This window comes from Procambarus clarkii, chromosome 53, assembly GCF_040958095.1.
Source record: "Procambarus clarkii isolate CNS0578487 chromosome 53, FALCON_Pclarkii_2.0, whole genome shotgun sequence".
Lineage (NCBI taxonomy): Eukaryota > Metazoa > Arthropoda > Malacostraca > Decapoda > Cambaridae > Procambarus > Procambarus clarkii.
The window spans coordinates 10,898,814-10,921,820 of NC_091202.1; the positions used below are offsets into that span (position 1 = coordinate 10,898,814).

Genomic DNA, 23,007 nt, shown 5'->3' on the forward strand with positions numbered 1-23,007 from the left:
GCGTGTACCGTACACGCTTGCCACATCATCCACTTCTGTTTCCCCCTCACTCGTATCGGACCTCTGTGTCAGATCTTTCTCAGGATCATAGTCCAGGTCATCATCCATAGCACCATCGTTGTACAATATATCGCGAATATCCTCCTCAGAGAGTCGTTTTCCATGACCTGCGGGTCGCCGTGGAATGGAAGCTCGTTGACGATGCGTCAGACATGGTTACTGCTTGGGAATCTGGGGCTCCCTACGGCCGCGGGGCATGCTGGGATTTTTTTTCAAGATGGCAGGACAATCACTGGGGCCCCCAGCTACCCATTCCATACCCACATCACCGCGCGCCACTTTTAAATTGTTAATGAAAAATACAAACACCAGGAGGCGCGTTCCACACCCTAGGCCTGAGCCTGCAGGCGCGTTGTGCAGTTAAAGGGTTAAATATGCAAAAACTAGAAGATAGAAGAAAAAGAGGCGATATGATCACTACGTTCAAAATAGTAAGAGGAATCGATAAAATTGATAGGGGAAGAATTTCTGAGACCTAGAACTTCAAGAACAGGAGGTCATAGATTTAAACTAACGAAACAAAGCTGCCAGAGAAATATACGAAAATTCACTTTTGTAAACAAGAGTGGTAGACGGTTGGAACAAGTTAAGTGAGAAGGTGGTGGAGGCCAAAACCGTCAGTAATTTCAAAGCATTATATGACAGAGTGCTGGGAGACAGGACACCACGAGCGTAGCTCTCATCATGTAACTACACTTAGATAATTACACACACTCACAGCAACAGAGATATTACAGGAAAGAGATGGTTGGATTGACTGCATCTATCTGGACCTAAAAAAGGCTTTCGACAGAGTTCCAGATAAGAGGTTGTTCTGGAAACTGGAAAATATTGGAGGAGTGACAGGTACGCGTCTAACATGGCTGAAAAATATTCTGACTGATAGAAAAATGAGGGCTGTGATCAGAGGCAATGTATCGGACTGGAGAAATGTCACAAGTGGAGTACCACAGGGCTCAGTTCTTGCACCAGTGATGTTTATTGTCTACATAAATGATCTACCAGTTGGTATACAGAATAATATGAACATGTTTGCTGATGATGCTAAGATAATAGGAAGGATAAGAATCTTAGACGACTGTCATGCCCTTCAAGAAGACCTGGACAAAATAAGTATATGGCGCGCCACTTGGCAAATGGAATTTAATGTTAATAAATGCCATGTTATGGAATGTGGAATAGGAGAACATAGACCCCACACAACCTATATATTATGTGAGAAATCTTTAAAGAATTCTGATAAAGAAAGAGATCTAGGGGTGGTTCTAGATAGAAAACTATCACCTGAGGACCACATAAAGAATATTGTGCGAGGAGCCTATGCCACGCTTTCTAACTTCAGAATTGCTTTTAAATACATGGATGGCGATATACTAAAGAAATTGTTCACGACTTTTGTTAGGCCAAAGCTAGAATACGCAGCAGTTGTGTGGTGCCCATATCTTAAGAAGCACATCAACGAACTGGAAAAGGTGCAAAGACATGCTACTAAGTGGCTCCCAGAACTGAAGGGCAAGAGCTACAAGGAGAGGTTAGAGGCATTAAATATGCCAAAACTAGAAGACAGAAGAAAAAGGGGTGATATGATCACTACATACAAAATAGTAACAGGAATTGATAAAATCGATAGGGAAGATTTCCTGAGACCTGGAACTTTAAGAACAAGAGGTCATAGATATAAACTAGCTAAACACAGATGCCGAAGAAATATAAGAAAATTCACCTTCACAAACAGAGTGGTAGACAGTTGGAACAAGTTAGGGGAGAAGGTGGTGGAGGCCAAGACCGTCAGTAGTTTCAAAGCGTTATATGACAGAGTGCTGGGTAGACGGGACACCACGAGCGTAGCTCTCATCCTGTAAACTACACTTAGGTAATTACACACACATTCAATTCAAAAGGATTCAAAAGGTGATACCCCCAGGGGTCAACACTTGCATCAGAGGAGCTCCAGCATATTTCAACAATCCTAAGTATTGTAGTACAGGTTGATGATAGTGAGTGGTGTTCCAGAGAACATAAGGGTATAGTGCTTTTGAAAAATAGGTGAGATAACAGGAATGTGCTAAGGGAAGTGAAAAATCAAATGAGAAAAAGTTGCCCTAGTGTTTCCAGTGCAGAGAAGAACATTCAAGATTGCTGCCGGCAAGAGGAAAAACAAAACAGAGCTTAATTTTGCGGGATTCAATGAAGAAAGCATTGATATTAGTAGTCTACATAACAAGTTGGTAAAATTAGATACTATAGTGAACTCCCATGTAGAAATAATTAGTAAATTGAAAGAAAGTAATGACCATTTGAATAGCAAAGTTTTATGTCTTCAGGATATAGTGAAAGACTTGTGCAAGGATAAAAATCAATTCGAAACAAATTGCAAAGCCATGGAAGAAGAAAATAAACTCTTAAAAATAGCTTTGGAAGAAGTTAAAGTAAATTTAAACATAAATGACTACAATAGGTTAGGTAAGGAAATTCAACAGGAGAAACAGCTTTTGTCAGCACAGATGGAGGAAGTTACACAGGGAATATAACAGTGCAAGACAGATATGCAACTCACCTATGCACAAGTGGCCAATGAGTAGGAAAAAATTGAAGAAGCCGTAAAGGAAGCCAAACACTGCAGCAACTAAGATAAAACAAACATTAGGCTGGAAGTGAGAAAGGAATTGGCATCTAACCCGAAGTTGGTGCAAAACACAGTTGATCGGAGCAAATCCCTGATAATTTTTGGTTGCAAAGAAAAGGAGATAACATCTAGGTCAGAAAGAGCTGTAGAAAAAGCGAAAGTAGTAGATAAAATTGTTGGCCTAGTAGAAGGTCTTACTACCATAGAGAATATGTGTGACTACAGGAGAATAGGCAAAAACGTAGAAGGGAAAGATCAACCTTTGAGGATCACCCTAAATGGTGCCAAACAGATGGAAGAAGTACTCAAGAATGCCAGAAAATTACAAAGTAATGATGATTCGAAAGTGTGGTCGTTAAGACGAGATCTTTCAAAAGAAGACAGAGTAAAGCTGAAACTGAACCTCGCCGAGGTAAAAAGTTTAAATGAGAGCAGGAAAGAAGAAGAAATCAATTCTTTTTTCTACAAAATGATAGGGGTAGGCAGACCAGTAAAGTGGTACATAAAGGCAAACCAACAAAATCAATAGAGAGAGGGGGAGTGAAGAATAAGGAGAGGGGGAACAAGTTCCTGAAGATTGCATACACCAACATTGATGGAGTGAGATCGAAGATACTGGAGTTAAGTGATGTAATACAGCTGCAGACACCAGACATTGTTGCACTCACAGGAGACAAAACTTGAAGATGTTATTTTAAATGAGGTCATATTCCCAAGGGGCTACTCAATTTGAAGAATGGGACAGAAAAATTAGTTAAGGCAGGTGGCGTTGCTGTGCTGGTGAAAGCACACCTAAAGGTGAAAGAAATAATGACTGCCAATCCACAAGAAGTTGACATAATAGCACTAGAGATCTGCCATGAGGAAGATAACCTAATGATCATAAATGCATATAGTCCACCGCAAAGATGCACATGGTCAAAGGAGGAACTAGATAGAAAACACGAAGGTCTTATAACAATAATGAGAAAGATTATAGCGAGAGCGGATAACGATAGATCACGACTGTCGATAATCGGTGACTTCAACTTGAAATCCATAGACTGGGAAGCATATGAAGCTAAAACAGAAGATTTTTGGACCTGTAGATTTGTAGATCTCATCCTGAAAACATTCTTGTATCAATATGTTAAACAAGCTACGAGGATGAGGGAAGGGGACGTTCCCTCCATGCTAGATTTGATATTTACCAGGAAGGACGAAGAGATAATTGACATTCAGTACCTTCCTCCCTTGGGTAAAAGTGACCATGTCTTTTTGGGAATAAAGTATGCAATGCATTATAATCTGGAAGAAAATATGGAGGTTGAAGCAGTTGAAAAACCTGACTTCAGGAGAGGACATTATTGCCACCTTAGAAATTTTTTTAGTGAGTACAATTTGGACAGACTTGATGCTAGACAAGGAAGTGAATGATATGTATGTCAAGTTTTGTGAAATATATGATAAAGGCACAAAAAAATTTATACCAAAACAGAGATGCAGAACTAAGAAACAGGATTGGTTCAATAGAAATTGCGAGAGGGCCAGAGACCAAAAGACACAAAAATGGAATCAATACAGGAAGAGGCCAAATCCCCAAACATACCAGCGATACAAAGATGCGAAAAACAGCTACACGGCAGTGAGGAGAGAGGCAGAAAGAAATTTTGAAAAAGAGATTGAAGACAAACGTAAAACAGAACCAGGTCTATTCTATAAATTCATAAACAACAAATTGCAAGTAAAGGATAATATTCAGAAGTTGAAAATGGGAAATAGATTCACAGAAAACTGAAAAGGAAATGTGTGAAACTGTTCCCTTTGGAACGAAAAGTTCCGAAGTGTTTTTGTACAAAATGAAATCTTCAGGGAACCAGACACAATAAGAATTCCAGAGAACAACATAGAGCATATAGAGGTGTCTAGAGACGAAGTGGAAAAAATGCTCAAGGAGCTAAATAAGAATAAAGCAGTTGGTCCAGATGGAGTTTCACCATGGGTTCTGAGAGAATGTGCACCTGAGCTCAGCATTCCACTTCAACTGATTTTTCAGGCATCCATGTTTACAGGAGTTGTAGCTGATGTGTGGAAAAAGGCTAACATAGTTCCAATCTACAAAAGTGGAAGCAGGGAAGACCCCCTTAATTATGGACCGGTATCATTGACAAGTGTAATAGTCAAAATATTGGAAAAAATAATTAAAATTAAATGGGAAGAACACCTGGAGAGAAATGATATAATATCAGACAGACAGTATGGTTTTTCGATCTGGAAGATCCTGTGTATCGAATTTACTCAGTTTCTATGATCGAGCCACAGAGATATTACAGGAAAGAGATGGTTGGGTTGACTGCATCTATCTGGACCTAAAAAAGGCTTTCGACAGAGTTCATCATAAGAGGTTGTTCTGGAAACTGGAAAATATTGGAGGGGTGACATGTAAGCTAACATGGATGAAAAATTTTCTGACTAATAGAAGGATGAGGGCAGTGATCAGAGGCAATGTATCGGACTGGAGAAATGTCACAAGTGGAGTATCCACAAGGTTCAGTTCTTGCACCAGTGATGTTTATTGTCTACGTAAATGATCTACCAGTTGGTATACAGAATTATATGAACATGTTTGCTGATGATGCTAAGATAATAGGAAGGATAAGAATCTTAGACGATTGTCATGCCCTTCAAGATGACCTGGACAAAATAAGTATATGGAGCACCACTTGGCAAATGGAATTTAATGTTAATAAATGCCATGTTATGGAATGTGGAATAGGAGAACATAGACCCCACACAACCTATATATTATGTGAGAAATCTTTAAACAATTCTGATAAAGAAAGATGATATAGGGGTGGTTCTAGATAGAAAACTATCCCCTGAGGACCACAAAGATTATTGTGCAAGGAGCCTATGCTATGCTTTCTAACTTCAGAATGGCTTTTAAATACATGGATGGCGATATACTAAAGAAATTGTTCATGACTTTTGTTAGGTCAAAGCTAGAATATGCAGCTGTTGTGTGGTGCCCATATCTTAAGAAGCACATCAACAAACTGGAAAAGGTGCAAAGACATGCTACTAAGTAGCTCCCAGAACTGAAGGGCAAGAGCTACGAGGAGAGGTTAGAAGCATTAAACATGCCAAAACTAGAAGACAGAAGAAAAAGAGGTGATATGATCATTACGTACAAAATAGTAACAGGAATTGATAAAATCGACAGGGAAGACTTCCTGAGACCTGGAACTTCAAGAATAAGAGGTCATAGATTTAAACTTGCTAAACACAGATGCCGAAGAAATACAAGAAAATTCACCTTCGCAAATAGAGTGGTAGACAGTTGGGACAAGTTAAGTGAGAAGGTGGTGGAGGCCAAGACCGTCAGTAGTTTCAAAGCGTTATATGACAGAGTGCTGGGAAGACGGGACACCACGAGCGTAGCTCTCATCCTGTAACTACACTTAGGTAATTACACGTTTCTCTATTTGGATGTCACTATGCCATCTCTGGGTTATTCTTAAATAGTCAAATCCTAAGTTTTCAACACAATGCACCTTCACAGTCACAATTAGTACTGTACTGTTAAGTACACCATTCACCCTAATTTTCCCTGAACATACTATTATGCATACCTCACTGGCAATACCAAGACGGCGAAGACTTTCCAGAGCTTGTTGACGCTGAGCCTCTGCTGCTTGAAGACGCTGCTCTAGATTTCTGTTATGTATGTAAATGTAAACAAAAATATTGGCATAAAATTAAATAATCTAGCTTTTATGTATTAAATACTATGAGGAAAATTGTACGAATCCTTATGTTAACTGGAAACATTTCAATCGCCTGTGAATAATCGAAGAACATATCAATACTGTACTGTAATAGCTAGAAATAGCACTCTACATCAAAGTGGAAATACTGTACAGTGGAGCCATACTGTTGATTAAAAAAACAAATAATCAACAAATTAAGTTACTACAGGTGATGGATTGAAGGAGTGTAGGAAATTTAGTTATAAAAGCTTAGGTTGCTTGGAAAAACTTAAATGGATAGAAATTACCAAAATTTAACACACAACTAGAAACTTAAAAATTGTACAGTACCATACAATGCCTTGTACATAATTTGCTTGTTGTATTTCTCTAGTCAATCTAATGTATGAATGAAAAAATTGACAATGTATATTTTAGGACCTTGTGTAAAAAATTTGTCAGAATACAGCTTACCTATTTTTCTCACTGAGAACATGTTGACAGTGCAACTGTGTGCATCTTAACTGTTCCCTTAAGCCTGCTATTTCTTCTTCTTTTTCTTGGATTGCCTGATTACTTTCCATTTCCTTTTGATTGACAGCATTTTCTCTCTCCAACAGATCTTTCTCTTTATCATCAGTACCTCCCTCTTGATCAGATATTTCTTCATCTCCCATAACCTCCCCATCAAAAAGCTGAGAAGAACTCCTCCTCAATTGCTGGAGTCGAAGACGTTCAACTTCATCTTTCAAAGATCTACAAGAATAGAAATTTGCTTATGAATGCACATATGAACATATATAAGTATGAATTCAAGTATGTACTCATCTAGATGTGCTTGCAGGGTTGAGCACAAATATACCCTGCAGGTACTAGAGGAAACAGTCATTTGGATTTCCCAATCATTGTAAAGCAAAAAACCAGCGTTGAATGTAATGAAACGCCATTTTCTGGGTGAGACCCGGAGGCTCCCCGGAGCTTTACCGGCTGATATGCTAATGTCAGACTTTGGCATCAGTCATGTGTATGGAGTTCTAGGGCCTACCGGGGACCACGAGCCAGAACCTGGCCCCCTCAGAGAGGCAAGGGGAGCAATGGCCTATAGAAACCCCCGTGTGGTTGGAAGCATTCTATGTCTGCCATCGACCGGGTCAAGCATCCAGAAAGGTAAGCATTCCAAAACAAACCCCTATTCTGGTGAAAATTGCTACCTAAGCCGAACTAGTGAATAGAACTCTTCAACAGAAAACACGGAAACTAGTATGACGTCATACGTCACCGCGCCGCTGTCTGCGCAGCTCCCCCCTCCCCGGGAGGGGGAAGGGGGAGCCCCAGACCTCCCACGCCGGCTATCCACCCATCAGTTCTGAGGCTGGATGTCAAAACACGCGAAAAACGCCGACCGGAGGGAGGGAGGGTTGCCGGGGAGCCTCCGGGTCTCACCCAGAAAATGGCGTTTCATTACATTCAACGCTGGTTTTCTGGGGGGAGCCCCGTCGGCTCCCCGGAGCTAACTACCCACAGAGGAAGGTCAAAGGGACAAAACCGGGAGGCGGACACCACGCACCCCCCAAGGAGGCGAGACAACCGGCAGCAAACGCCAACCCAAGGCGCCACAGCCCCGAAAATCCCGGGAACAACACGAGAACCACGAGCAGCAAGGCCCCTGCACGAACACCAAAAATCCATGCCCGAAAGACTGCAAGGCCACGTCGCCCAGACGGCAGCGAGAGCAGCGAAGCCACGAACGCCACAGGCATGAGGGAAGAACACAGGCAGCTTAGCCGCAAGAACACGGCTGACCACCCGGGACACCATCACCCGCGAACCGGGAAGAACAGAACCGGATCAACGCAAAACGCGCTCCGGACCCAAACGCCGTGGCACGCAAACAACAGCAGAGGGCCGCCACTGAACACAAAAACGACACACCCCCGGCCCGACCAACAAAGCACCAACAAACCCTGGACCCCTCCAGAATGCAGCAGCCCCACCCCGCGCCAGAAAAGATGGAGACTGCTGCCATCAAACAACCAAAACGCTAAAACCGAAGGAGCAAGAAAACACAGCGAACCGACCCCCAGAGGCAAAGGCCCAAAGGAAAGAGCCGACGAAAAAACACACCGGAACCGAAGGGGCACTACCAACCGAGGAGAAGACAGAGCACGCTGACCAGAGACCAGGATGGTGCAAGCGGCGCACGAACAGGCCGGAGGTGAAATGACGCACAAGACAGCTGACTAACGGTGCAGAAGCAACACCAAGACCGAAAGCAAGCTGAAGCGGCTCCGCCTGCGCCGCACGAAAAGAGGCGACAGTATGTGGCAAGACGACGGCCCCCAACCCCCACTAGAAAACCAAGCCGAGAGTAAACCAAGCCAACAAGAAGGACCCACCGAAGAAGGGACAGGAAAAGGAAGGACCGCCAAAATACCCCATACTGCCGCCAAGAAAGCACGCAGGTGGGACACCTACCACGAAGCCACCCGACCACCAACCGGAGGCGAGACCACGAGGCAGAACATAAGCAGCCCCGACAAGGCCCCCCCGAGCCCAGGAAAAAGGCGGAGCCGCGAGAAGATCTCGGGCGCGACCACCGAAACCCAGGCGGCACAAGGAGATGGAACGTCTGCCGAACAGAAAAACTCCGAAGCATGCAAGCCCGCCAGGAGTTCAGAAACGACGGGTCCGACGCGAGACATCGCAAGAACCCCCCCAAAAAAATAAAACAACAACAACCGGCAGGGCAAGCTAGGAAAACCAAAGAAGGCGGAAGGGTCGCCGCCAGAACAGGACCCGAACCAAGGGGCACGAACAACTGCAACAGACCGAGACAAAGAAGCACATCACAGGACACAGGCTGACCAACGCCTAAGAACACACGCAGAACATTCCTGCTGCAGAAGAGGCAGGAAGAAAGAGCAGAAGCACAAAAAAAAAAAAAAAAAAAAAAAAAAACAGGAGAACAACCAGGGGTGGCCAATCAGGCAGGGACAAAAACCCCACGCAATCCCCAGGCACAAAACGGCAGCAAAGCGCCACTCCACAACCGGACACAGGAACAAGGACACGCCACCGTGAAACACGGTACCAATGCTCACGTGCAGCAGCAGCAGCAACAGGCACCACTGCAACATGCAACATGTAAATAGCAACTCCTCTCTGCAAAGGCAGAGAACGGAGCAGGCAGACCCCAGACAGGGCCAACGGAGACACGACAAAACCCTGCAGGCCCAGAAACCTGCACCAGGCGACCGACGGCGGAGAAACCCCGCTCGATACCTGCTGGATGAGGTACTGGGAGCACTTTTACACCTCAAGCCCGGCCCAAGGTCAGGCCAGACCAGCCAGAGGATGGCCCACCAGGCAGCTGCTAGGAGCAGTCCACCGGCCCACATACCCCCACAACCAGGACGGGCCGGAACTGCCATACGAAAACAGGCCAGTGCGCCCTGGAAGTCCACGGACGAACCAGCAAGAAGGCTTATGCTCGCAAGTAGGTCGTGTAACAAGCACAGACCACTGATGGTAATACAGTGTTCCCCAAAAGTGCCAATAGCACCACTGCACTCCACTGGTACTATCCCGCAAGTTCTACCAGATAGGCGGGACCCAAGAGCCAGAGCTCAAATCCTGCAAGCACAGCCAGGAGCCTCACCAGGTGAGTACAGAACCAACCCTACAACCCCCACACCTCACAACATTAAAAAAGGAGGGTCCCCTGAACGACTCCAGCATGGGTTGGACATGCACATGAGGGGGACAGGAAGGGGTGATAAAGGGACAGTCACTGGTGTGCGAACGGTCTCAGTCGTACAAAATTATACCTAAATAAAGACAGGTATATGAACACCGCCGCATCCAGCGCCCGGCCAAAAGACGCCAGACCGCAGAAACTCACCTGGCGAATGGTGGCTCGAACTTGACACGACTCAACCGTGCCCAGAAGAACTTGGGAGGACCGCCAGGTGAAGACGCCAGAGCCGGACCCGCAGGAGAACAGGGAGAGGCGAAGGAGGCGGTCCACACCCATGACACAGAAAACCGCGGTGTCCTCCCCACAACTGGGAACCAGGACACCCCTGGCGCAAAGGGGCACATACCGCAGCCAGGGAGAAGAACGAGAGGCGAAGCACTGTAGCAAAAAAGGGCGCAAAACCCCAGCACTGAACCATCGCCCAGACCAAAACAAACTCCACGGCGCATGCGCATAACACGCTGGCCGAACCGCACACCCTCCCTGCGGGAAGGCGCCAGCCAGGACTATTGCACGAGAAAAAGAGCCAAAAGAGGAAGCAGGAACAATAAAACCGGCCAAAGAAGCAAAGAGCCCAAAAAAAGGGAACCCAAACGGGCGACAAGTAGCCCAAACGGGCGACAAGTAGCCCAAACGGCCGACAAGTAGCCCAACCGGGCGACAAGTAGCCCAACCGGGCGACAAGTAGCCCAACCGGGCGACAAGTAGCCCAACAGGGCGACAAGTAGCCCAACAGGGCGACAAGTAGCCCAACAGGGCGACAAGTAGCCCAACAGGGCGACAAGTAGCCCAACAGGGCGACAAGTACTAGGAGCCGACAGACGTTCCAATAATGCGGGAAGTAGCGAAAAACCTTCCCGTACCCTCGAGAACACAGAAGCCAACACTAGTCCCGAAGGCACACGAAGGCGCAGGCGCACCCGAGATCAAAAGTCACGCAGAACCCCATCGAACGGGGAAACATGACAAAAACACCGTCCCAAAAAGCGGGGGAGGAAACATCCACCCACAAGACGGAACCAACCGACTCAAAGGCCAAGGAACCGAGCCCGGGGAGGGGCCGACGTCCAACAGCACGTACGGCGAGTGGGGAGGAAAGACCCCACTCCGCGTAACCACAAGCCCCGCCGAGAGGGGGATAAAACCCCCCACGGGGTCTAACGGGGCCAAGGCCCCCCCAAGTCAGCCCCTCCCCAGCCCCGGGAACCTACACGACAGGCCCCGGGGCCGAGCCGTTCCCCCAAAGCCCCGGCCGTACCAGAAAACCGGGGCAGCCGTGAAAACACTAAGGAAGGGAGCCCACTGGCAGACTCATACAACACGGCTGGAGGAACAGGCCCAAATGCCCCCGTCACTACCCCGGAAGGGGAATTCCCCGAGACTGCCCGAGTCTCAACACCACCAAACACCCCGCCCTGAACCTACAGACGGTAAGGAACCGGATACAGGCAGGAAGGGTGAACCAGGGGAAAGACAAGGGGGCGTGGATGGAACCGAAGCAACCAACACCCCCAAGTCCCAAAACGAAATACAACGGGGCAGCCCCGGGGCTCCCGGGGAGGAAACCACGAGAACGTTGCCACCACCAAGGCTCAAGTGCAACGCCCCTGCTGCCCGCACCCGCTTTGTTAGCACAACTGGGTAACCGAGCCACAACGAGCAACCAAACTCGCAGGACACCGGGTCGAAGGTGTCACCGACCCCACAGGCAGCAGACGGAGGCAAAACAGAGAGTCACCCAGAGACAAAAGGTGAGAGCAACCCTCAAACTCGCTGGAAGCGAGGGGGGGGCTCTGGGGTCACATCCATCGGACCCGCGAGCCCCCAGGGGTTTCCCAGGGTCCCGAGCGTTTACTTTAAGAGGACTCGCGCTCAGGTAATCCCAGGCAGGGTACTGCTAACCGGCACCCAAGCTACCAAACAACTTTCTAAGAGCTGAACCCCCGGGACGTGTACACTCACGGGGACCTAGCAGGGGGTACCACCAGAAATACTCAGAACACAAGGGACACAAGGGGCAAGAACGAAGGCAGACCCCCCCACCAGTTATATAAACAAAAGAAAAAGAAAACCCCGCAAGAGGACAGCATACCCAAGCGGAACAGAGCCGGCCGCTATGATTGGTAAAGACAAGCTGCACAGTACCCCGCGCCCCACCAGTGCAAACACTGCCCCTTACTCTAAGGCGAACAAGGGAGACAGAACACCCGAGCACACAAAGAGCGGCCGAAAACCAAGCGGTAAACGGCCAAGCAGGGGCAGGACCCAAGGAACTTGTGGAAGGTGGCCCCAAGCCCCAAGGGCAGTACTTACAGGGCACCTAGGGAAGGGAACCCTAGGCGCATGCAGCCCGAGTACTGAAGAATCACACCCGGCTCACGCACCACCTAGAAAACAGACACCACACTCTAGGTACAGTGCTGAAACAACCACTGGAGCCGGAGCACATAACCATTGCCTATAGCATCAGCCGAAGAACTGATGGGTGGATAGCCGGCGTGGGAGGTCTGGGGCTCCCCCTTCCCCCTCCCGGGGAGGGGGAGCTGCGCAGACAGCGGCGCGGTGACGTATGACGTCATACTAGTTTCCGTGTTTTCTGTTGAAGAGTTCTATTCACTAGTTCGGCTTAGGTAGCAATTTTCACCAGAATAGGGGTTTGTTTTGGAATGCTTACCTTTCTGGATGCTTGACCCGGTCGATGGCAGACATAGAATGCTTCCAACCACACGGGGGTTTCTATAGGCCATTGCTCCCCTTGCCTCTCTGAGGGGGCCAGGTTCTGGCTCGTGGTCCCCGGTAGGCCCTAGAACTCCATACACATGACTGATGCCAAAGTCTGACATTAGCATATCAGCCGGTAAAGCTCCGGGGAGCCGACGGGGCTCCCCCCAGAAATAATATTTTATTAATTTTATTTAATTAGGAATATTCCTAACACTTGCTAATAATGCAGCATTCCCAGGAAATGCAGTTTTGAGATAAAATTGCAACAGATAAATAATCTGCAGGACTCCATTACAGCTAAGTTTCACCCAATCCTTCAGCTGACTATACCAGCCTTATGCAATCCTCCAGCTGACTACACCAGCCTTATGCAATCCTCCAGCTGACTACACCAGCCTTATGCAATCCTCCAGCTGACTACACCAGCCTTATGCAATCCTCCAGCTGACTACACCACCCTTATGCAATCCTCCAGCTGACTACACCACCCTTATGCAATCCTCCAGCACACACTACCTTTACCTTGCGTTACCCTTTGTTGGTTTCGAGTCTCTGTGTCCTGGTCATTGACCAGGCCTCATTGCTGGACTGGTCAACTAGGATGTTGGAGGCGGCTGCTAGCAGCCTGACGTACGAGTCACAGCCTGGTTGATCAAGTATCCTTTGGAGGTGTTTATCCAGTTCTCTCTTGAACACTGTGAGGGGTCGGCCAGTTATGCCCCTTACGTGTAGTGGAAGCGTGCTGAACAGTCTCGGGACTATGATGTTGATAGAGTTATTTCTCAGAGTACCTATTGCACCTCTGCTTTTCAATGGGGGTATTCTGCACATCCTGCCATGCCTCCTGGTCTCATGTGGTGATAAGTCTGTGTACAGGTTTGGGACCAGCCCCTCTATTATTTTTCATGTGTAAATTATTATGCATCTCCCACCTGTGCTCAAGAAAATACAGATTTAGGTATTTTAGTCGGTCCCAATAATTTTAGATGTTTTACCGAGTGGATTCTAGCAGTAAAGGATCTCTACGTGCTCTCCAGGTCAGCAATTTCTCCAGCTTTGAAAGGGGCCATCATTGTGCAACAATATTCCACACTAGAGAGCACTAGTGTCTTGACAAGTACTATCATTGGTATATCATCTCTAGTTTGAAAACTTCATGTTATCCAACCTGTCATTTTTCTTGCAGTTGTGACGGCTACTTTATTGTGTTCTTTAACACTTTAATGTGGCCGGGCATCGCGAAAAAAACTCTGCGCATAAGTGCGCGCGGCGTTTTTTTCTCTTGAGCATAAACACCTAACAGTGTGTAATCTTTTCACTCTCCTGACACCAATTCTCGAGCTACGTATTTCCTTTTGGTATCAATGTGTTGGCAATAAAATTCTCTACAAGATCATATGTATAAAATGTAACCAAAGCATTAGCTATTCCACCACGAAATAAATAAAAATGTAGATCACTCGCCGTCTCGCCGTATGCCCAAACAGCAACAAAATGTTCATACTCTTTTGTTTGTTGTCAGCTCCACATTAGTCCTACAGCATTAAATTTTATATCGCTGAACTCGCAGTAAAATTCTCTACACAGACATATGCATATAAATGTAGAATCATGATCCCGGCCAACACAAGAGTGTGTGGAAGTGGGCGATTACCCTCGTTGTGTCACCAACTCAATAGTCTCTCCTCTAAGTTACAATACAATGCCGTTTTCTCAAATAGGCACTGTGCCTATTAGAGAAAACGGAAATTTAATGGCAAACATATTCATACAAACCCCAAGTCGATCGAGTAGTATATACCTACTATAACACGGACCATAAATGTACGACGCGACCCCACAAGCGATAGAAAAAAAACGCCCGTACATCCAAGTGAAGGGTGCATGAAAGTGTTTAAAGGTTAGGTCATCCGACATGAGTACACCCAAATCCTTTACATTGCTTTTTTGTTCTATGTTATGATTTGATGGCATTTTGTGCGTGGTTTCTGTTTTACATTTTTCATTTTTTCCGAGTGCAACAGCTGGAACTTATCATCATTAACCCTTAGACCACACAATATATACAGTACATATGTGATTTGACATAAAATAATTTAACATAATTTTTTAAAACTTCCACAAGACACTTTCCAATCTTTTTGGCATAATCAACTCGGTAAATGCTCCAACTCTGTCCAAATGATCAGTGTAATTTGAAAATCAAGAGAATCAAAATTAATTTTAAAATTGAAAATTGAAAACTTCAGATTTTCAATTCAGATTAAAAAAAATATGAACTTTCACCAATTGTTCATTTAATGTTATTATTCTCTCAGAATAGCATATGATCTTCATTTTCATCAAATTAGAATAAAGGTTTTCAGTATAGTTTACTGTAAAAAAAAATCATCAATAGGGCATTTGAAATATGCAGCAAATTTCCACCCCAAAAAATGTAACTCCAAATATATAAAGTTTATGAAAAATCCATTCTGAAGGGATTGTAGAACAGACAGCTGAGCAGACAATACGTCAAAATAGTGAGAATCAGTGAAAAACTAGATATTTTAGAAGCCACTCAAAGTTGAAACTCTAGTTTCAGAGATAATTGAAGTTGAAGTTATCAACAATGAATAAATTTAGACAGTTTTAATTCATTAATTTAATTGTATGTTTTAATTAACACTTTCGCACTCTCGGCGCTCAAAAAAAAACAATACCCCAGATGCTTTCGGCACTTCGCGCGCCTACGCGGTAAGACCGAAAAAGTGTACACTCTTTTGACTGTCCTGACAATAATTGAAGGCGCACGTATTTAAATTTGGTATCACCGTGTTCGCAATGAAATTGTCTATAAGAGCATACCTCTAAAATGCCGCCCAAGCATAAGGAGTATCAACACCAAATAAAAAACTACAGTGGTACCTCGGAATACGATTGTCCCTGTATGCGAGATTTTCGGAAGGCGAGGTGTATTTACTCCAAAAATTTGTCTCGGAAGGCGATGGTTACTTCGGGAGTCGAGTTTGAACGCGAGTTTGTTGATACGCGTACAGCCGACCTAGCGCGTGGTCGTTCGGCGATCGTCGCCCCTCTGCCCCGCTGCCCCTCAGTTCACCATTGTCTCGCGCGCAGTGACTACCCCCACATCAATTCTTGTCGTGAATTTTCAGTGTTTTGTTGGATTTTTGGTGATTTGTCTATACAATTTGTTATTATATATCTCACCATGAGTCCCAAGAAAGCCAGTGGTAAGGATAAAGGCCAGAAAGCTCATGTGAGGATGACAATAGAGCAGAAACAAGAGATCATTCGAAAGCATGAGAACGGTACACGTGTTGTTGATCTTTGTAGGCAGTACAACAAAGCGACATCAACAATATGCACTATACTTAAGAAGAAAGATAAGATTATGAGTGCTAATGTGGCAAAAGGAGTAAGAACATTAACGACACAAAGACCACAAATACTTGAAGAAGTGGAAAAGTTGTTATTAATTTGGATACACGACAAGGAGTTGAGGGGTGATAGTGTTTCGGAGGCCATTATTTCTGAGAAAGCCAGGGTGTTGCACGAAGACCTTCTAAAGAAGACCCCTGCAACGAGTGATGCAGAAAAGAAAGAGTTTAAGGCAAGCAGGGGCTGGTTTGAAAAATTTAGAAAGAGAAGTGGTATCCATAGTGTTACAAGGCATGGGGAGGCAGCCAGCTCAGACAAACCAGCCGCTGGACGATTTATTGACGAATTTAAAGAGTTTGCAGAGGCTGAGGGATACCTACCGCAACAAGTGTTTAATTGTGACGAAACAGGACTGTTTTGGAAAAGAATGCCTAAGAGGACATATATTACCAAGGAGGAAAAATCCTTGCCTGGACACAAGCCTATGAAAGATAGGTTTACGCTTGTGCTGTGTTCAAATGCGAGTGGCGATTTAAAAATTAAACCCTTGCTAGTGTATCATTCTGAAAATCCAAGGGTTTTCAAACAGTATAATGTGCAGAAAACCCGTTTGTCTGTGATGTGGAAGTCTAATAAAAAAGCATGGGTGACTAGGCTAATTTTTTCGGAGTGGGTGAATGAAGTGCTGTGCCCTGCCATAGAAAAATATCTGCAGGAGAAACAATTGCCACTCAAAGCCGTGCTTCTCCTTGACAATGCTCCTGCTCATCCTCCAGGCTTGGAAGATGATTTGATGCCTCAATGCAATAAATTCCTCACAGTTAAATTCCTTCCTCCTAACACCACTCCTCTAATTCAGCCTATGGACCAGAAAATCATAGCGAATTTTAAGAAACTGTATGAAAGGGCACTTTTCCGGAAATGTTTTGAAGTGACTGAAGCCACAAACCTCACCCTCAAAGAGTTCTGGAGAGAGCATTTTAACATTTTTAGTGCTTTAAAACTCGTTGACAAAGCCTGGCAAGAAGTGACTCAAAGAACCCTGATCTCTGGCTGGAGAAAATTGTGGCCTGAAGGTGTGAGAGAACTAGACTTTGAGGGGTTTGAGCCTATAAATGATGCGCCTATTGTTGAGGAAATTGTTAGTCTAGGCCAGAAAATGGGCTTGGAATTGGATGGTGATGATGTGGAGGAGTTGGTGGAAGAACACAACGAAGAACTGACCACCGAAGAACTCCTAGCCCTTCAACAGGAACAGGAAGCCAACACAGCAGCGAATGATTCTGCAGTGGAGGAGGAGGTGGTGGCAACAGCACCAGCGAATGTCCCTTCTGCAGTAATGAGGAAGGTGTGTCAGATGTGGGAAGAGATTCAAACAACTATTGAACACACTCACCCAGACAAAACTGTAGTAGGCCGTTGTCTTAATCTTTTCAATGACACTGTGATGCCTTACTACAGAGAGAGCTTGCGAAGAAGGGAAAAGCAAGCTTTCATGGACAAATATTTGGTGAAGAAATCGAGCAGTGAACCTCAACCAGGACCTAGTGGCACTCAGGTTAAACGTCCCAGGGAGAGCACACCAGAAAGGTCCTCACTGCCTGATGTGATTATGGAAGGGGACTCCCCTTCCAAACACTAACTCCTCTCCTCCTCCCCCCTCCTCACCATCTTCCATACGCCTACAGCACTCGACAGTAAGGTAAGTAATAACTGGAACATACTTTTGTAGGTTTATTTAGATGAATTAGGTATAAAAATTTAGTTTGATGTGGGGTTTTTGGGGTAGTCAGGAACGGATTAATTCATTTCCCTTTATTTCTTATGGGGAAATTAACTTCGGAATGCGAGTTTTCGGAAGGCGAGGCGTCTCCAGGAACGGATTAAAATCGTATTCTGAGGTATGCCTGTATGCAGATCACTCGCCGAGAGCGCCAAACAGCAACAAAATGTTTCCACTCTCTTAATGGTTGCGAAGCCTACAGTTGTCCTACATCGCTAATTTTGGTATCATTGGAATCGCAATAAAATTCTCTACGCGGACATATGCATATGAATGTTTAATATAGGTAATTGCCCACCCGCAAGAGTGTGTGAAGTGGAGAGTAGTTAGCCGCGAGCGCACTGGCGAAAACACAGGGGGGAAATCATGCTTGGAAAGTTTATACGTTTCCTGACCCTACTTTTCTATGTACGTATTTCTTTTTTATACCAATGTGTTCACAATAAAATTTTCTATAAGATGAACTGTATAACATTTGTACAAAGCATGTGTAAGAGAAGCGCCAAATATAGAACCACGTCGCTCAGTATGCGTTCGCGGCAGAAACGAACGCATTGTTTTCGTTCGTTTGATGTTTGTCATGTTTATACTTGTTGAAACATTTTATAATTTGCATCACAGTGATCGCAGTAAAATTCCCTACACAGACATATACATAACACATACAAATATTTCCCACGTGTTGGATATATTAACGGCTAAAGGGAACCCACTGCCACACGCTCGCCACACCCCCAAACATACTTTGTGTATTTTTTTTTTAACTCATAGAAGTTTGTGATATAATATTCATTCTGGTACCAAAAAATTTGGAAATAAATTCTCTACAAAACAAAAGTATCCCCATCCATTTCGGTTAAAAAATGGAATTTATAGAAATATTTTTTCGATGGACGAGAAAAGTAGGCTGTTATGCGGAATCGTAAGAAAAAACGGCGACGAGTTATCTCTAATCTAAAGCGCGAAAGTGTTAACATTTACATTAACAATAACATTAACACGTTTGGCATTCGTACTCGAATATGTGAAAGCTGTAGGTCAATATGTGTTGAAATAAGTCGAGAAAAAATAACCCCCCAAAAACACAAAATAATTATTAAAATAGGGATAATTATAATTATAATGATTTAGGGGGATATATTTAGGGTATACTTTATATAAGTGAAAAAGCCCTAATATGGTCCCTAATCATCAAAACAACCTAAAAAGACAAAGAAAATAGAGTTTGAAATCCGAGAAAAAATCAGCCCAAAAAAAATTAACCCCTTAATTGTGCAACACATCATATGATGTGTTGAGTGACTTGAGGTAACTTGCGCTCCAAATCATATGATGTATTTGAGTACCGAGCAAGATTTGAAAGGCCCGCGGGGTAGAGGGGGTCCCCATACGCTGCCTAGGGGCTATAGTAAACAGCCGTAATTTTGTAAAAAAATCCAGCTCACGCTATCATCGCGTGGGAGGCATCAGTTACCCAGCAGCTACCATGTCGAGAGCACGGCCGAACGCTTCCCGGGCGCGCACCACGCAATCACTCACCCAAGAGCAAACCAGTGAATTATTTTCTGATGGTGAGGAAAGTGATTTTGATGACTGACATTGATGAAGACTACACACAATTGACCGATGATGATAGCACGGACAGTGAAAATGAGATACAGACGCCTCCCATGGCGAAGCCTATATGCTCACCCATGCCACCTCGCCCAGTGTCTACTCCAATTCACCCTCGACCACACAGTTCCTGTAATTATTTAGAGTCTGAGGATACTTTCGGTGACGAGTCAGAGGAAGGCGACTTTTTCTGGTTTTAGTGAAGTGTAATCAGAACATAGTGTTACCGAGCCTGGTACCGGTACCAGTGGTGTTACAAGGCGAGAATTTGTCGCGTCAGCAGCGTCTTGCCCAGCCAAGCGCCACTGCATGGAAAAACATGAGGCACCAAGAGCCTCATGTTCACGTGCTTCCACCTCACGTGCACGTAGCGGCCGTACTGTGCTTAGACGGGCTTCAGCTCTTGGTCCACGGTGTGCATCGCTTCCTCGCCGTCATGCCCCTGTTGCGTCTCGCAGGAGACCAGGTGTACTAGTGTGGAGTGATGGTGCTGGTTTTATTCCTCGAATTCCTGCCTTTGACAATAAAGACATTGGGATTACAGAGCTTTTCCCTGATAATGGAGAGGATATGAGTGAATTGGATTATTTTACAGCATTCTATGATGAGCCGCTCGTGGAATATATTGTACACCAAACGAACCTTCATGCGGCTCATCTCATTAGAAGAGAGATAACAGAATTTTCATGATTGCCACTTTGGAAAACCACCACTCTAGGTGAAATGTGATTAATTTTCTTCGCCTAAAGAGGGAACGACGTTCTCGTTCCAATCTGTATCTCTTCCTTTTTTTTTCTTCGGGGGTTTTGCGGTTTGAACATATTTCTAGTGCTACGGAGCTTATTTTTTCCAGGCACTTGTTCAGGTTTGCCTTTTCCAGCTGTTCTTCCCAGCTTATTTTTGTGAAGTCTTGGTTTATTTGCTTCCAGTTTATCTGTTTATTATTAAAGTTGAATTTGCTGAAATCTCCTCCACCGGGAATCAGGACTGGTTTTGAAGGTCTATTCCCCAAGCGTGTCAGAACTTCAATTAAGTTGTGATCTGAGTAACAGGTATTTGTAATCATAATCTTCCTGATCAATTCATCATTATTGGTGAAAATGAGGTCCAGCGTGTTCTCCTACCTAGTTGGTTCTACTATTTGCTGGTTTAAGACAAACCTGTCGCACATCTGTAGCAGGTCATTTGCATGTGCCTGTTCATTTAGGCTACTTCCTGGTATTTTTTCTGATATAACTGTATTAGGTAGGTTTTCCCATTTCAGGTGCCGTAGGTTGAAGTCCCCAAGCAGAATGATGTTTGGGGCTGGATTTGTGGAATTTTCCAAGCAGTGTTATATTTTCATTAGTTGATCTTTAAACTGCTGGTGATTTGCCTCCGGTGATTTGTATACAAGGACAATAACTACATATAAGATCTCTATTTTGATTATCAGCACTTCCACCATATAATTTGTGGTGTACAGCTCAGTACAGACGAGTGCGTCTTTGAAGTAGAAGCTGGCCCTACCCTGTAGGCAGTGTTTCCTGTCACATCTGAAAAGATTGTACTCCGAAATCCATATTTCACCATCATGTTAGTCCTTGGTGTGATTTTCCGTTAGGGCTGCAAACACTGCATTTGATTCATGTAGGAGGCCATCTATGAATTGCACTTTGTTAGATTTGCAAGTTTTTATACCCTGAATGTTGGCAAATAAAAATAGTGTTATGTTTGTGGAAGTGCTGGAAGCTTTACTTGGTGTTAATATCTGAGGCTGTGGTAAGGAGGCCACTGTGTTTGCGTCCTCTCCAGCATTTGACCGAGATGGTGGTAGAGTCTGGACTTTTTTAGCCATTCTACTCCTCCTCCTCTTGCTAAAAAATACTCCTGGTAAATAGTGTTGTGGCTGCTTTCCTCGAGGCGGTTTGTCGGTCTTATTCGCCTGGTATCCCTTGTATGGAAAGGGATACCAGGTGAATAAGTGCTTCAACATTCCATATTGAAGCACTCTTTCCTATCTAAGGAGTTCTTGCAAACTTTTGAGTGAAAAAATTCACAGCTTTAGGTGCATTTGCCTGTACTAAGGAGGATTCTGCGCTTTCTAGGGTGATCGTAATTACATATTCCATTTGTTCTTCCCAATATCCCATGCTTACAGGTACCCCATTTTTAATAAAGACAGGTTTCGGACCCTTGTTTTGTTTGTTTTCCTTTGCCAGAGACCGCACTCTGTTGTGGGGCTGCCACCAACACCGCCCCCTGACACAAAACCCTGCTGTGGCGCCGCCCCCTGACACAGCACCCTGCTGTGGCGCCGCCCCCCGACACAGCACCCTGCTGTGGCGCCGCCCCCGACACAGCACCCTGCTGTGGCGCCGCCCCCGACACAGCACCCTGCTGTGGCGCCGCCCCCGACACAGCACCCTGCTGTGGCGCCGCCCCCGACACAGCACCCTGCTGTGGCGCCGCCCCCGACACAGCACCCTGCTGTGGCGCCGCCCCCGACACAGCACCCTGCTGTGGCGCCGCCCCCGACACAGCACCCTGCTGTGGCGCCGCCCCCGACACAGCACCCTGCTGTGGCGCCGCCCCCGACACAGCACCCTGCTGTGGCGCCGCCCCCGACACAGCACCCTGCTGTGGCGCCGCCGCCCCCGACACAGCACCCTGCTGTGGCGCCGCCCCCGACACAGCACCCTGCTGTGGCGCCGCCCCCGACACATCACCCTGCTGTGGCGCCGGCCCCGACACAGCACCCTGCTGTGGCGCCGCCCCCAACACAGCACCCTGCTGTGGCGCCACCGCCCCCGACACAGCACCCTGCTGTGGCGCCGTCCCGACACAGCACCCTGCTGTGGCGCCGCCCCCGACACAGCACTCGGCTGTGGTGATGTCGAAACTGCGTTCTGCACTTCACCTGATTGTACCTGGGTGTCATGAACAATTTGTTTGAAAACATTTGAAATTTCTATGCAGGCATTTATTAGCGATTCTATGATATCTGGTTGATACCTGGTTGATGGGGTTCTGGGAGTCCTTCTACTCCCCAAGCCCGGCCCGAGGCCAGGCTTGACCTGTGAGAGTTTGGTCCACTAGGCTGTTGCTTGGAGCAGCCCGCAGGCCCACATACCCACCACAGCCCGGTTGGTCTGGAACTTCTTTTAGAAAACAGTCTAGTTTTCTCTTGAAGATGTCCACGGTTGTTCCGGCAATATTCCTTATAGTCGCTAGGAGGACGTTGAACAGCCACAGACCTCTGATGTTTATACAGTGTTCTCTGATTGTGCCTATGGCACCTCTGCTCTTCACTGGTTCTAATCTGCATTTTCTTCCATATTGTTCACTCTAGTAT

General features: G+C 45.7%; 1 protein-coding gene across 1 annotated transcript in view; it reads right to left on the minus strand.

Moving 5' to 3' along the window:
- Positions 1–23,007, minus strand: part of LOC123767096 (kinesin-like protein KIF14) — a 474,367-nt gene that overhangs the window by 247,282 nt on the left and 204,078 nt on the right. The window contains 2 exon segments of the mRNA XM_045756600.2: positions 6,298–6,382; positions 6,889–7,170. Coding sequence (XP_045612556.2) covers positions 6,298–6,382; positions 6,889–7,170 — 367 coding nt within the window.